The following is a 14,021-nucleotide window of genomic DNA, read 5'->3' as shown; positions in this document are numbered from 1 at the left end:
ACCATTAAACCGCTAAATTCCACTGCGATGGAGAGAGCGAGAACTAAGCGGCGTCGTTAATGCGCTAGCCTTCGAAAATAAATATTCTCAGTGTTCTTGAATGCACACTTATGTATGTGCCTATGCTTTTCGTAATTTAGCCAATCACGTTAGTTTCCATTTCCAGTTCAGCAGCGTGGTAGCCTACCTTTATCTTCCTCTGGCTCTGTCTGACTGCTGCGTCTGGCATCCATTCTTCGTGTCCCTGTTATTGGTACTGGATTGTGTATTTCAGTCTTATCTTCCGCGAGCCAATTCTAAAATGCATTAAACCGCCAGTAGGCCAAGGCATCGCCGGCTGATAACGCGAGGTTGATGTGCGTTTGCGACTGATTTCTCTTCCGTTTAAGGCAGACGCTACTACTTTTACGCAGACCGCGTTATATTGATCGTTTTGTCGCCACACAGAGCAAGCTACACTTGCTGTTAGATGTGCGATGCAGGGGCGAGCCAAAGTGGGTGGGATTAACCTCAAGTAGAGCTAAAGAGGACCGCGCGTGAGGAAAACAAATGATGCTTGCCTTTGTTTACACTCCAAGGCTAGTCGGTAGCCACGCCTGCCTTAATATCCAGGGCCAGGGCAATGCCTTTCTATATTTCTTTACAAGAAATGCACTTTCTAGAGTTAGTTATTAATAACTGACCAATTGGCAATTGGGCGAAAATATCAAAGTTGAATAGTTAGTCTAATGTAGAAAAGGCACGTAGTCTATTATTAGTTAGGAACTACTTAGTAAGATAATTGTGAGACTGTTTACATTTAATCGAACGACAGAACACTGTTGCCTTGACAAATCATTAGTGACCAAAACGTATTTAGGTCTAATTGAGGGGGGTCAGATGGCTGAGTGGTTAGGGAGTCGGGCTATTAATCAGAAGGTTCGATGCCCGGCTGTGCTGAATGACGTTGTGTCCTTGGGCAAGGCACTTCACCCTACTTGCCTCGGGGAGAATGTCCCTGTACTTACTGTAAGTCGCTCTGGATAAGAGCGTTTGCTAAATGACTAAATGTAAATGTAATTGAAGTGAGTTGACTGAAGCATGCTATCACGATTAAAGCATATTTCAAGGCAGCGACGTGGGCGCAGGTCCTCGCCGCCAAAATACCATTGACAAGCTTTGAGGTTCACGTTAAAACGAAGCTGTGCCACCACCCACAGTTCTGCTTTTGCAATAGAAAGCCCACTCACACTGTGGGATTATAGGCTACAGTACAGCCGTGGGCCACTGTGAGGAATAATAGGGCACAACGCGCCAAATAGGCCTAGCCTACTAATATTTCGGATTTATGTTGATATATGTTAACGTAGGCAATAGCATATAGTCTTAACAAATGTGTCAACGTGTCAAAGCACTAAATACTTATCTAAAGAAGAAAAAAATGGATTTGATATAACGCTTCATCAACAATAGAATTACAGCGACATCTACTGGAAGTAACCTATATAGCTGTTATAGTGGAGAACATTTAAAGATTCGTGGCTTTATACTTCGAAATCTATTGAAAGCTAATTATAGTGATTAGTCTTCAATGTTTACTGGGAACTGGGAAGGGCTACGGAAAAAGGTTATCTGTCACTAATTCCAATGTCCATCCTTAACCACCAGAGGGTGTGAGTGACTACAAAAACGAGTTCAAGCCGGGGGTTCAAACTGTTACAAGCTCAAGCATTGGGTCACATGGAAAGCACCTCCATATTTTGACTTGTGCTTTTGCATTATCTAAAAACGATAACAACGAACTATGGATCATTTTAAATGTTAACAGTGGCATATAATTGTCTTACTGTGCCCTAATGAACCCTAAAAATCTAAAAAACATATTTATCGTCATTTTTAAGATCAGATTCCCGGTAAAGGCTCCATACTTGTCTGAGAACAAAAAATTAGGACATTTCCAACACTCATAGTTTTGATACTCTTTAGCGTTCAGAACTGTCCAAGGTGCTGAAATGGCTTTAACGGTTTTCTTACAGCTGTTGGTGTTCACCGGTCTTAATACAGAGCTGGTGAAAACACTACGTCTACTAGTCGAAAGTTCCCAGTATATATGCTGCTCAATCTCTATGTTGACAGATAATCTGGACAATTAGCTGTGACAACGTCAACTCTTTGATGTATTAGGCTTCTGCTCAGCAGATAGTTTGGTGGACCCTCATTTTCTTAATCAAATCGTTCATTGTTCTGAAAAACGCATTCAATCAAAAGTGTTACAGCTATACTTAATGATTGGCAAGTAGGCCATTTTGTTTCCTGAACGAGTATTCTTATTTTTTGTCGACTGTTTGGGTTGTTAAGATAAGAAGAACAGGCTGTCCTACCTAGAGGCTTGTTGCAACATTGATGCTGTAACATTGCAGTTACAGCATGGAAGTGTGTATGGATCAGATATTGATTTGACTTATTGATTTGTATGTCTCATGGGACATGAGGTGAAAGGTGATTTGACAGATTCTCCAGTATAGGTCCATTGGGATATTTCTCCCTGCGGCCTACCTCCTCAGAATATCCAAATCAGCTTTTTTGTAGGATGAAAAAAGAGCGAACTAATTTAAATGACAGAAATAACTCTCTCTTTAGCTCTCTCTCACACACACACATACACTACAGGTTTACATTTTTGTACTCTTCTATGTTCATATGTTCAAATCACTAGTTTAATTACAAACCATTTAATTCAGCAGTTTTTTCTCTAAAAGCCTAAAAGTCGCTCTGGATAAGAGCGTCTGCTAAATGACTAAATGTAAAACAAAAAGTAAATACTTTTACACACTGATCTGACCCAACTGATACAACTAACTCCTGAACTGACCCAACTGATACAACTATCAGTCCTGATCCATGTGAAACAGGTACAGTTTGTAATGCACCATGCAAGGAGATATTTTCCTTACTGCAATGCTGTAAGGTTTTTTTCATTGCTTGTTTTTGCTTAGTTTTACAAGCTTTCTATATATATATATATATATATATATATATATATATATATATACATTACAGCAAATTGTTTTTTATGCATGTATAATGCACAGTAGAATAAATATTTCAACAACAAAAGGATAAAGGTACTGTGTATGAAAAAGCCTTACTCAATTCATTCCTGCTCTTGACTGACATTCATTCTAATGTAGTAAACATTGGTAAAAAATATGTAATTTGTGGTAAAAAAATAAAAAATAAAAAAAGACTTATGCATTAGGGTATATTAATAGTTATATTTTGCCTTTATGGGGCAATTGTGTAATGACAAATTGAAAACCTTTTTAGAGTTTGTGTATCTCCATCAAGTGTGTCTTGATGGAGATAGTTGAATTTGTGTCATTCACCTTTTGTTTGAGAGGTTGTGTTACAGTTTGGAGCTGCGGGTTAACCGTTAAAATAATAAATACTCTTTGAATTTTTTTTTGCAATAGCAATCAGGGAAAAACAGTTGGCAAGCAGTCAGTAGAATATATCTCCGGTCTCTTAATTACTGTGACATAACTTCCTGTGTGCGTGGTTGTGTGTGGCAGTGGGGTGGGGGTGACTGAGGGAGCACGTGCCGGGGCATTGTGACCAGGTCCCTCTGTGTGACACGGGTCACCTTAAACGTTGCCCTCTTTGTTCGATGATGGACAGAAGCCCCTTCATCTCCATGGTGACAGGGAGGCGCCCGGCAGCCGGTTGGAGAGCAGAAGTGAAAAGACAAGAGAAAAAGAGGGAGAGGAGAGAACGGATAAGAAAAGAGAGGAGAAAAGAGGGGAGGAGATGATAGAAAGGAGAAGAGAGAAAGACGAAAGCAGACGAGGGGGTTAAGGAAAAAGAGGGAAAGATTGGATAAGATAGGAGAGTAAAAGAGAGGAGAAAGGAGGAGGGAAGAAAAGAAAGGGAAGAGGAGAGCAGAGTAGAGAAGGAGAGAAAAAGAGGAAAGGAGGGATAATATGGCATGAGGGATAAAAGAGGAGAGGAAAGAAGAGTTGGGAGGAGGGTAAGGGAGGAGAGGAAGAGTTAGGGGACAACAAAAGGAAGATGAAAAGAGTGCAGAGAAGAAAGGAGACGAGGAGACGAGAGAGTAGAGGAGATGGTGGGTAGGGTCAGGGGACAACAGTTGAGTAATAAAAATTGAGAGAAACGTGAGAAATGTTGGAGGATAAGAAAGGTGTGAGGATTAGAGCAGCAGACTATTTTTATCATTTGAATTTGAAACTAAATTAATTTGCTGAGAATTCAATATGTCCATATATCCATCAATCTAACTTGCATTTCAGTAGCATACATAACACACAATACATTAGTTGAGCATGTATGTTTTCAGTGCATAATCCCATTCTAAAACGGAATCCCATATGTCACGTGTGAAGCACAGTGTTCGTAAAACACGTATCAGGTTTAATGAGAAAGGCAGGTTAGTGAATGAGCAATCAGCATTAGTCACCAGCTGCCCAATGAAAATGTCTTTCTCTCAGTTCCATTCATGGTATTGGATGTCTAACTGTGGTAGGATCCCCGTTCATTAAAGATGAGTCATTAATGACTACAGACCACTATTGAAGCAAACCATTGTTACACTGCAACAGGTGTCCGTTTGAAACACATTTTGTATGCATTTCCCGACACACCTTATTATATACGTTCATATAACTAATGAGAGACAACTATCTCAATAAATCAATAATACATTTAATTAACTTCGAGGACGGAATACTTCTTGCATGCTTGAATGGAGAGATGGATGCCAGCTGTAGCATAAAGCCCAACTTCCTGATATAAATCATAGCAGTTGATTTGACTTGACATTTTATGTTTATTTCTGGTGTGCAGTTTTAATCATTTCAATCCTCAGACGCAAACAATTCCATAACCGTTGCATTTCGGAGGCCTTCAAAAGAACTCCAAAACTAGTTTGGTTACTTAAGAGTAACATCAAAATAAATTGTATTATTGTATTACTTAGACAAAACAACGTGTACTTTTTCTGACACGTTCATACGGGTTTTATTTGTCTATCTGAGGACTGGTGGCCACTTGTGTTGATAGGAGGGCTAAATTCGTTGGATAATCCAATTATCAATGCAACTTTATATCGTCACAGTCTGATAGGATATACATAAAATAAGTAGCAGTTGGGAGTAGTTTCACATCAAATGTGGGTGAGATGTGACCGCTGCTATTGCTGTCCTGTAGCCTAATTTCACTCACCTTCGTCTGTGTAGAAAGGCTACACAGGCTCTATGCGTTCACATTCGTTTTCTGTATAATCGGCGATTTGTGTGTGGAAACTATCAATCAAATGGCATTTCACACCCATACACTGAAGCACATAAAGACTTAAGATATCCAAATAAATGTGTCTAAAACGGTTGTGTGAAAGATTGTTTTATCCTTAAAATGTAGGGCCATTTTATAAATGTAGGCTATTTGTTAATTTCCCCCCACGCATAATGGTGATTTATAAAGCATGTTTTGATACGTCTAATTGAGAAATGTTATTTCATGTCCGTTTGTTAGTCTATTGAGTAAAGGCAATTGTTAAATAACCTGTGAGCAGACAGGTTGGTTAAAAAAATGCACTCTTAACTTCTGACATGAAGGTTTGCAGGAGTGCAAGGACCTGTGCATTTAAAGGCCTTGCTTTAATACAAATGGCTGCAGTGAAAATCACTCCATGCTCATACATTTAAATGCTGAAAGTGGGGGTTGAGGGGGTTGCGCGGACTCGTGTCTGAGGGTTGGGTGTTGCTCCAGGCCCCGCGAGAGCTATGTGGTCCCAGCCCTTGATTGGTCGCTCTCCGAATTCGGATCATTGTGGAATGTCTAATTTATCTGCGAGAAGATTTCAATTGAGAATCACGTGGACTTGACCGAGTAGGTGGGGTAATATCAGACACAGGAGGGCCAGGGTCGTAGTTTTATGCGCGAGAACCAGGAGGAAAACAGATTCTTTTAAAAGAGGGATTACAAAAACGCACGGATGTTGCACTCACGAGTGCTGACTAGAACATCAAGATTTTTCGCCTAATTTTGCTGGAAGTAGGAGAATCTGGACCCTCAAAACCATGGCAGAAGGTAAGGGCAGTGTGTGTTTGAAGATGTTGGGGGCTTCAATGGAATAGACTTATTGGGCGATAGACAAAAAAAGGCGTGTTGAGCTTCCTTGAATTATCTTTAAAATGTTGGGATTCTTTTCAGGAATCCCTTTCCAGTCTTTCCACCTCTCGTTGTCAGGGAGAAAGTATCCCAACCCCTTTTTGTCAACTTTATTCCAACGCTGTCTCTGTTAAAGCACGTTTCTTTAATTGTTAAAAGCCTCATGCGAGAAAGTAAGGGTTTCTCATGGTGGAGACAAACTTGGAATTAAACATACGGGAAAGGAGCGGGATGGGCTCCCTTTCCAATCAACAATTTACAGGTAGAAGTTCTGTTTTGGATTTTGTTGTTGATGTAATTGAATTCCTATTCCTTTACAATGCAGCCTACATGGGGTTTATTTATGTATAAAATACATTTTATGGTTTGATCGGGGGGAAATATTTGAATACACAATTATCTAGGCTATATTTATGTTATTCTAGTTGTAGCGGTTTATTTTATTGTATTTATTCGTATTGGCATTGTTTTTTTGAATGCGTTTCTTGAAAAGTCTACCATAATTACTTTTTTGCATGTTTTCTTTCCACAAAAAGTTGGATCAATTTCTGAAAGTGAGATTTATCTAAGCAGTTAATGTGTTCAAATGAATAAATATTACTTTCAACATTTAGTGTTCCTTGTTCCTCTCAAGCGGGTTTTCTCATTGCGCAATACATGGTTCCCTTATGTCGCTGCAGAGCACTGATGGTGAAAAACAACCCAGTAAGGGCCTGTCAACGTCAATTTAACTATCAGTTATTGTTGCCTACATTTGCACTCTAAAAATGTTCTTGTGATCTAAGAAGAGTGACATTTTCTTTTTTCAAAAGGGGGCTGTGCAAAGATCGAGGAGGAAGCGACAGCCACAGACGAAGACGTGGACTCTTCTCGAGGTAGCGGCGTGTGCAAATGGTTCAACGTGCGAATGGGCTTCGGGTTCCTCTCCATGACAAATAGAGATGGTACACTGCTCGAGGAGCCTGTCGATGTGTTCGTTCATCAGGTCAGTTCTATTTATTTCTCCTGGAGATTGGAGTGTTGACGTACTGTATTCCGAACCAGAATCGAAGGTATGCTACTGCATAGTCAGTCTAGTGGGGCGTTCCAATGTCAAAGGCATAAAAGGGATTCCTATGTTTAACTATACAAAGACTGATGATTCATTTTAAATGAAAAATAATGTTATGTCCCATTTAGGAATTTGCATCCATTACACAACATAAGCTAATTCAGTGCCCTGAATCTTTGTATCACTCAATGCACTGCTTAATGTAGGCCTAATATAAATATACACATTTTAAATGTAACCAAGTACACCATGATGATTTGTTTGCTGTGAAAAGTGTAGCTGTAATGTTGGATCGTAATTTAAGAGGCCTACACTTCAATCACAACTGAGGTAACTTCAACATATCTCAATCATCACTGGGACACAGGTCCAATAGAATATAATTGAGCTGACATTTAAAAAATAGCTCTTTGCTCTGAAACCCAACAAGGGGGGTATTCCAGAAAGCAGTTTATGTGACATTACCGGGTAAGTTAACTCCTCATAAGACAGCCAGCATTGTAGCAACATTGCCAGTATGTTTCTGCAACATTGTGTGTCAACTGGAGAGTTTACATTTACATTTAGTCATTTAGCAGACGCTCTTATCCAGAGCGACTTACATTAAGTACAGGGACATTCCCCCCGAGGCAAGTAGGGTGAAGTGCCTTGCCCAAGGACACAACGTCATTTGGCACGGCCGGGAATCGAACTGGCAACCTTCAGATTACTAGCCCGCTTCCCTAACCGCTTCAGCCACCTGACTACCCGTTAGTTAGTCTTAACTGGGTATATCACGTAACCTGCTTTCTGGAATACCCCCCAGATCATGTTGAACCGTATCTATAGATGAAAGTATTAAGCCAAGCGTGGGATACATGACTCACAGAGACAGAAAAAAACATTTAATGAAGTGTGAGAACCGTTAAGAAACGAGTGATGGGAAGTCAATGTGAAGAAAAACACACAACTATAAAATGTGATATCGTAAAGGTAAATCCAAGTCAAAACAAATTAATGTCAGTTTTAAGTGATAAGGATAAAGGCAAACCTTACCAAACATTTAGGAGGAATGTTGTATGTAAGATTAGCAAAGTTGTGTTTTTAAAAGTTTGAAATATGTCCAATTCGCTTGGCGGCCTGGAAATTTGTGTAAAATTACTTGGAGATTATCACATCTTAAAGTCTGCCAGGTCTAAGTACTGGAAGTACCCCCCCCCCCCCCCCCCCCCCTCGCTTTCTCTCCCACGTGCCACCCCATCCCCCCAACCAGAGCCAGAGTAAGCTGTCTTGCTTTGGAAGTTAAAAGGAGCAGGCAGGCTGGTAAGGGATAACATGCAACTCATTCCTCACCTCATCCAGCCCTACTTCCTGTTATAAAGTCCTTCCAACATCAGGGAGGTCGCTCATGTGTGGTGCCCACCCAGCCCCAATTCTCATCAGATCACCTCTGCCTGCAGTGCCAGTCATTCTGACTGTTTGCAAATTTGGGTAATGGGAAATTAGGAAATTGTCTTGCAGCAACCCTTGGCTCAAGAAATGTTCCTTCTTCAGGTTGGAAAGTGGGAAATGTTTCAGTGAGTTCCAGGTTGAGGAGCTGTAGGTCCTACTGGACAATGGACGTCATTGTCAACCAGAGAAAGGAAATCCTGCCGTCTGTTACTGAGCAGCAAATCTGTGAATGAGGAGTGTGTGTGTGTGTGTGTGTGGGGGGGGGGGGGGGGGGGGGTTGAGTCTGTTTACAGAATGAAGATGAAGAGTGAAAAGAGGCAGAGGAGTGACAAAGCGAGTAGTCAGAGAGTGAGTGAGAGAGCAAGAAGTGTGTGTGTGTGTCATCAAATAGACCTGGAGAAAGGAGGATGAGGTGAAGCGGAGGAGGTCAGAGGACAGTTCCGGGAACCTCTGACGGGACAGGAGGAATGTTAACGTTGTTGGCAATCACCCCCTGAGATTCAGTTCCCACCATGATCACTTCAACCCCCCCTGAGGAGAGTGGGGTGTTTGGGTTAAGCCCAACGGCATGTGAGGGCCATAAAGTGACCCAGGGTAGCCCTCCCACGAGCCACCACTGCTCCACAACATGGCAGCGTTCCCTGAGGTGAAAAACAACATCAACTGGGAGATCAATGGGAATGCCCTGAAGAAAATATGTAACTCTGGACTGGTTTTGTGTAGGACAGAAATCTTGGTGTCAAACATTTCGATGTACAAGATAAAAGTTGGCAAGAAGCCATATGTAAATTCAATATATTTACAGTGACTCAAAATGTAGACCTTCTTTCTGAAGGTTGTGGTACATGTTTGCTACCTTTCCTCATGCACCTTTTTGAGTTAACTATCCCAGGAATGCACCCCACCCCCACCATCAACCCCCTCTTAATTTCCCCCCCAGCATCCTTCAGGAATTATCAGTTTGTGACTTGACCAGATGGACCTGTTTTAGAGAATGTTTCTGTGCTGCATGGTGGAGGTGGTCCTGAGTAAGGAGGAGGGGGTTGGGGCTTGGAATGCTGGGACTAGCTGGGGGGGGGTAGGGGGTGGAGTGTGTTGCGTACACACACACAGGAACACACAGAATTCTGGAAATGGGGGGAGGAGAGGGTGTGAGAAGGCATTGATGTTTTAACAGGGCTGTCAATAGGATTGGGTTTACTGGAGGGGGCTGAGCCCCAGAGAGAGTGGGGGTGGCTAGATGTTTCCATTGGTGATCTGAAATCCATGCTGAATGTTTGATTTATGCAAGCTATTCCAATTAAGTAACACCTCCTTTGTTTACAATTACCATGCACAAGATTAGTTGGTGGCTGTCCAAATGGCCAGAGCTGCCAAGATGGCAGAATTGTGAATGAAGTCAAGAACCTGGTAATAAAATGACAGTAAACGGCATGCCCAGTAGCTCCCTCCTTCATGTGTTCTTGGCTGAGCTCTAACCTGACAGAGCCCCCCCCCCCCCACCCCACAGAGCAAACTGCACATGGAGGGCTTCCGCAGCCTGAAGGAGGGTGAGGAGGTAGAGTTCACCTTTAAGACGTCCTCCAAGGGCCTGGAGTCCATGAGGGTGACGGGGCCGGAGGGAGCACCGTGTGTGGGCAGTGAGAAGAAGCCAAAAGGGGCCCAGAAAAGACGCTCGAAAGGAGACAGGTGAGTCAGATCAGATCCTCTCTGACCACAGAGATGCCCCTTCCCATTTGGATTTGGTTAAACCACATAAAACTAGTTTGTGAATTGGAACATCTCACATACATTCGTTAATTTAGCAACACTTTTATTCCAAACGACATACAGAGTGCATATAGTAAGTGCAGCAGATCATTGTGTTCCTTAAGGAAACAAGGAAAAAGGGATTGGAAGATCAACCGGGAGCTAGTTACTTGGTTGAATACAACCCTTCTCTGACCCGAGTAGGATTGAGTTTACCTGGATCAATATGATTGTTTCATCATGTGAATTTTGATCGTCACACTTCACCAACCCCCACCTCCTCATTCAAGGCTTCTATTGCACAATGCACCGAGTTCGCTTACTGCAGAATACTTTGGTTGTATGATCCAGATATACTGTTTCATTTTGACTGCAACCACATCTTATTCCCAAGCCCGAACAAATATTGGATTGGAGAATCGATGAAACGGGAAAATATTTGATCCATCTGTAATCAATTATTTTGGAACAATAATCCTTGTTTTGTTCTAAACTTAACTAATCAAAGACCAGCTATATGTGTGTTCACACATCGTCTCAGTAGCCCCCAAACATAACCGTTTGTTGCAGAAGGGGAAAAAGGATCCTATCCATTTAATTGATAACAGATGTAGGTGCCCGAGTGAGGTCAGAGGTGACCAGCGCCATGGCAACAATGGAGTGTGGTGTGTAAATGAGGTGGGGGAAGGCAGAGAAGGAGAGCGTGTGGGGTGGGAGTCAGGGTTCAGAGGTCACTTTACTGCATTGAAACAAAGAACCCCCTCTCTCCCATCCCCATGTCCCCACACTGATCAATAACACACTATAACCCCCCTCAGCCCCCTGGAGAATGCCCTGGGATGGGGGTTGGGAGGCTAAGGGTTAAAGGAAGGGGAGAAGGAAGGAAGGAAACCATGGTTAGCTGTGTGATGCCTCGGGGCTTGATCTCTATGTCTGTCAGGGTAATGGCAGGATTCTTTCATATTGTTTGGCATAACTGTATGGTATACCTACTACTGTGAATGTTCTAGGTCAAGTGAGTGTTGACAAGACTGTAAATATTATCCAAATTCCAATGCCTTACATTGTCTTATTGTCTAATTTAGAAAATGCATTGTTGCTTAGGTTTAACAAGAAGATGGCAGGCAAACCATCGTAAGACGTCCTTAGTCATACAATAAGCACAAGAAAATCCAAAGATATTGATTTAAACAAATACAAAGACATACTATTTTGGTACATCGCTCTTGACCAAGGAAATATTGCTATAACCTTTATCTACAATTTCTGACAAGATTCCCTATAACATTATTTGTCAGAAATGCTGCATGTTACCCAGGAATTGGAAGTTATACATGAGTACACTGCCCTCTAGTGTTAAACCCATGTAATCTGCTCCGGAGTTCAGCCCTTCATTATGAGCTCCACTCTGACAGTCCAAGCACAATGTATTATAATGAAGTTAATACCTTCAATGAGTTATTAGCTGAGGAAGCCATACAAAGCTCTACATGTGTCTGTTCTGTTTTAGATGCTACAACTGTGGAGGACCTGACCATCATGCCAAAGAATGCCAGTTGCCCCCTCAGCCTAAAAAGTGCCATTTCTGCCAGAGCACCTCCCACATGGTGGCCAACTGCCCAATCAAAGCACAGCAGTCCTCCCCGGGCTCTCAGGGAACCGCGACCTCGCTGAGGGAGGAGGAGCAGGAGCATGCAGGGGCACCTTTGCCCCCAGAGAGCTCCGACGAATGAATCAGGGATACTACAACACGCACCAATCAAAAGAGGTTTCACTGGAATGTTGAAACTACCTCAGGTCTTCTATGTTGAACAGCAAAGAAGCAGTTTAGTTTAATGATGTGATAGTTTGGACTGAGCTCGTTGTTTAAACTGCAGAGAGACATCCCCCTTTTTGATCTCAAAAGACGTATTATTTTTTTTTATATTTTTCTGCCTTAGATGAAGTGTCTTAGCTTTGTAATGAAACAATCAAAACATTTAGGGCCTGTTACCCAGTCCTAGAATAAACCTACTCCTAGATAAACCAGTTTTATTTCCAGGATTAGATTGAAACTATGTCCGGAAAACTTGTATTTGTATTTACCAAATGCAATAAGCGTTGTCATTTTATCACTTTACATACTCTTTATCTCTGCAACAAGATGGGAGCCTATGTTAGGGTTTTACTGAACATGACGGTATGCCGTATTTATTAGACACCTTGATATAAGTTGGAAATACAATCATAATAGTGAATGTATTTAAGCGGATAACACTGTATGTTGGCTGGGAAATGGTTTTCTGACAAACGGAAGAAGTGTCTTTCTGCCTGATGTATTCTTCAGGTGCGCTTGTAATTTTACATTTCTTCGGCCAAGTGAATGTTTGAACTCTTGCTGAGTGATTGTCAGGACACCATCATTGCCATGGGGAACGTACACAATCATTATAGATTATGAAGTGCCATAGCCTCTCAATCTATCTCTTGTGGAATCAAGTGGCCTGTTTTCAATCCCCATAAAAAAAATATTCACTGAAAATGATTCTTCACAAACACAGAAACGGATACATATACCTCTGCATGTTACTCATGAATCCATTTCTATCAAGACAGTAAACTGTTCTTGATTTATAAAGCCGTGATTCAAGGTGTTATGCAAGACCAGCATTGATTGTAAGGCAGACTTTGACTGCTTTGAGCTCTCATGGAATCATGGAATTTTATCAGGGCTGCTCACTTCTTCCCAAAGATTACTTGTGTTTTACTTGAAAATTGTGAAAGCTAGCAGTATTGCATGGACTTTCTTAGGAGGAGTTAGACCTGTTTTGTCATTTGCTTTTTTTAATCACAGTAGTTAACTTTTCAATTAAATGTTCTGTCACTACTTGTTATCCACAGATGTTGGGATATTTTCACCACTAAAGTGTGTGTATATATATAAATCTTTTTATATTGATTATTTATTCAAATGCATCGTGAAACTGGCTTTCTAATGGATCCAGTTTTGTTAAGGCTGACATCCTCTTTTTTCTGTAACTTTGGCTCTTGGAATGATTGTTGATTTATGATCAAATAGGATCACACCTTACACTGTCTAACACCTGTGTACTCTTTTGTTAATACTGTCAAACATTACAAGTAAATATAGTGAATATGCATTTGCAATTGCATGGCATCATAGTTTAGCAGTATAAGTTAAGGTGTGGTGTCAAGGGGGGATGCAGAAAACATCTTGACCCCCCCCCCCCCCCCATACCTTATGCCTCTGCTGTATGTACAATTTACTCAACACAAGTAATATACAACACTAAAAACACATTGACTATATATTATAAAGCTTATTTATGAGACGATGTTGCTACTTGCAGCACATAGAAACACAATGTGATCCAAGTTTGATGAATCTGTCAATGTCATGGCTCAGTGCATGACGCAATACACAACGTTGTGAAGTTCCTTGCTTTGAATGTGTTGGTTTGGCTAATCCCTTTGACTGCACTCCAAGTTTCCTTCCTTGAAAACATTGTTTTGATCTAAGGGGAACTTTGAGAGGAGGTATTTTGAAGGATGGTATAGTTTGTGTGTGTTCTAGATTATTGTGTGCTGGGTTGCCGGAAAATCCAGATCTTTCATTGCCTAAAGA

The 14,021-nt window shown here is 41.4% G+C and overlaps 1 protein-coding gene across 1 annotated transcript; it reads left to right on the top strand.

Annotated features, from left to right (window-relative positions):
• The first annotated feature begins 5,994 nt into the window (after positions 1 to 5,994).
• Positions 5,995 to 12,421, top strand: lin28ab (lin-28 homolog Ab). Its single transcript, XM_067256174.1, has 4 exons — positions 5,995 to 6,084; positions 6,978 to 7,150; positions 10,158 to 10,336; positions 11,907 to 12,421. Exons 1-4 carry the CDS (start codon positions 6,075 to 6,077, stop codon positions 12,127 to 12,129), a joined length of 585 nt encoding a protein of 194 aa, XP_067112275.1. The 5' UTR covers positions 5,995 to 6,074; the 3' UTR covers positions 12,130 to 12,421.
• The last annotated feature ends 1,600 nt before the right edge of the window (positions 12,422 to 14,021 follow it).

This window comes from Osmerus mordax, chromosome 18, assembly GCF_038355195.1.
Source record: "Osmerus mordax isolate fOsmMor3 chromosome 18, fOsmMor3.pri, whole genome shotgun sequence".
Classification (NCBI taxonomy): domain Eukaryota; kingdom Metazoa; phylum Chordata; class Actinopteri; order Osmeriformes; family Osmeridae; genus Osmerus; species Osmerus mordax.
Note: the sequence above shows the minus strand (reverse complement) of the source record. Positions and strands in the feature narration are given on the sequence as shown.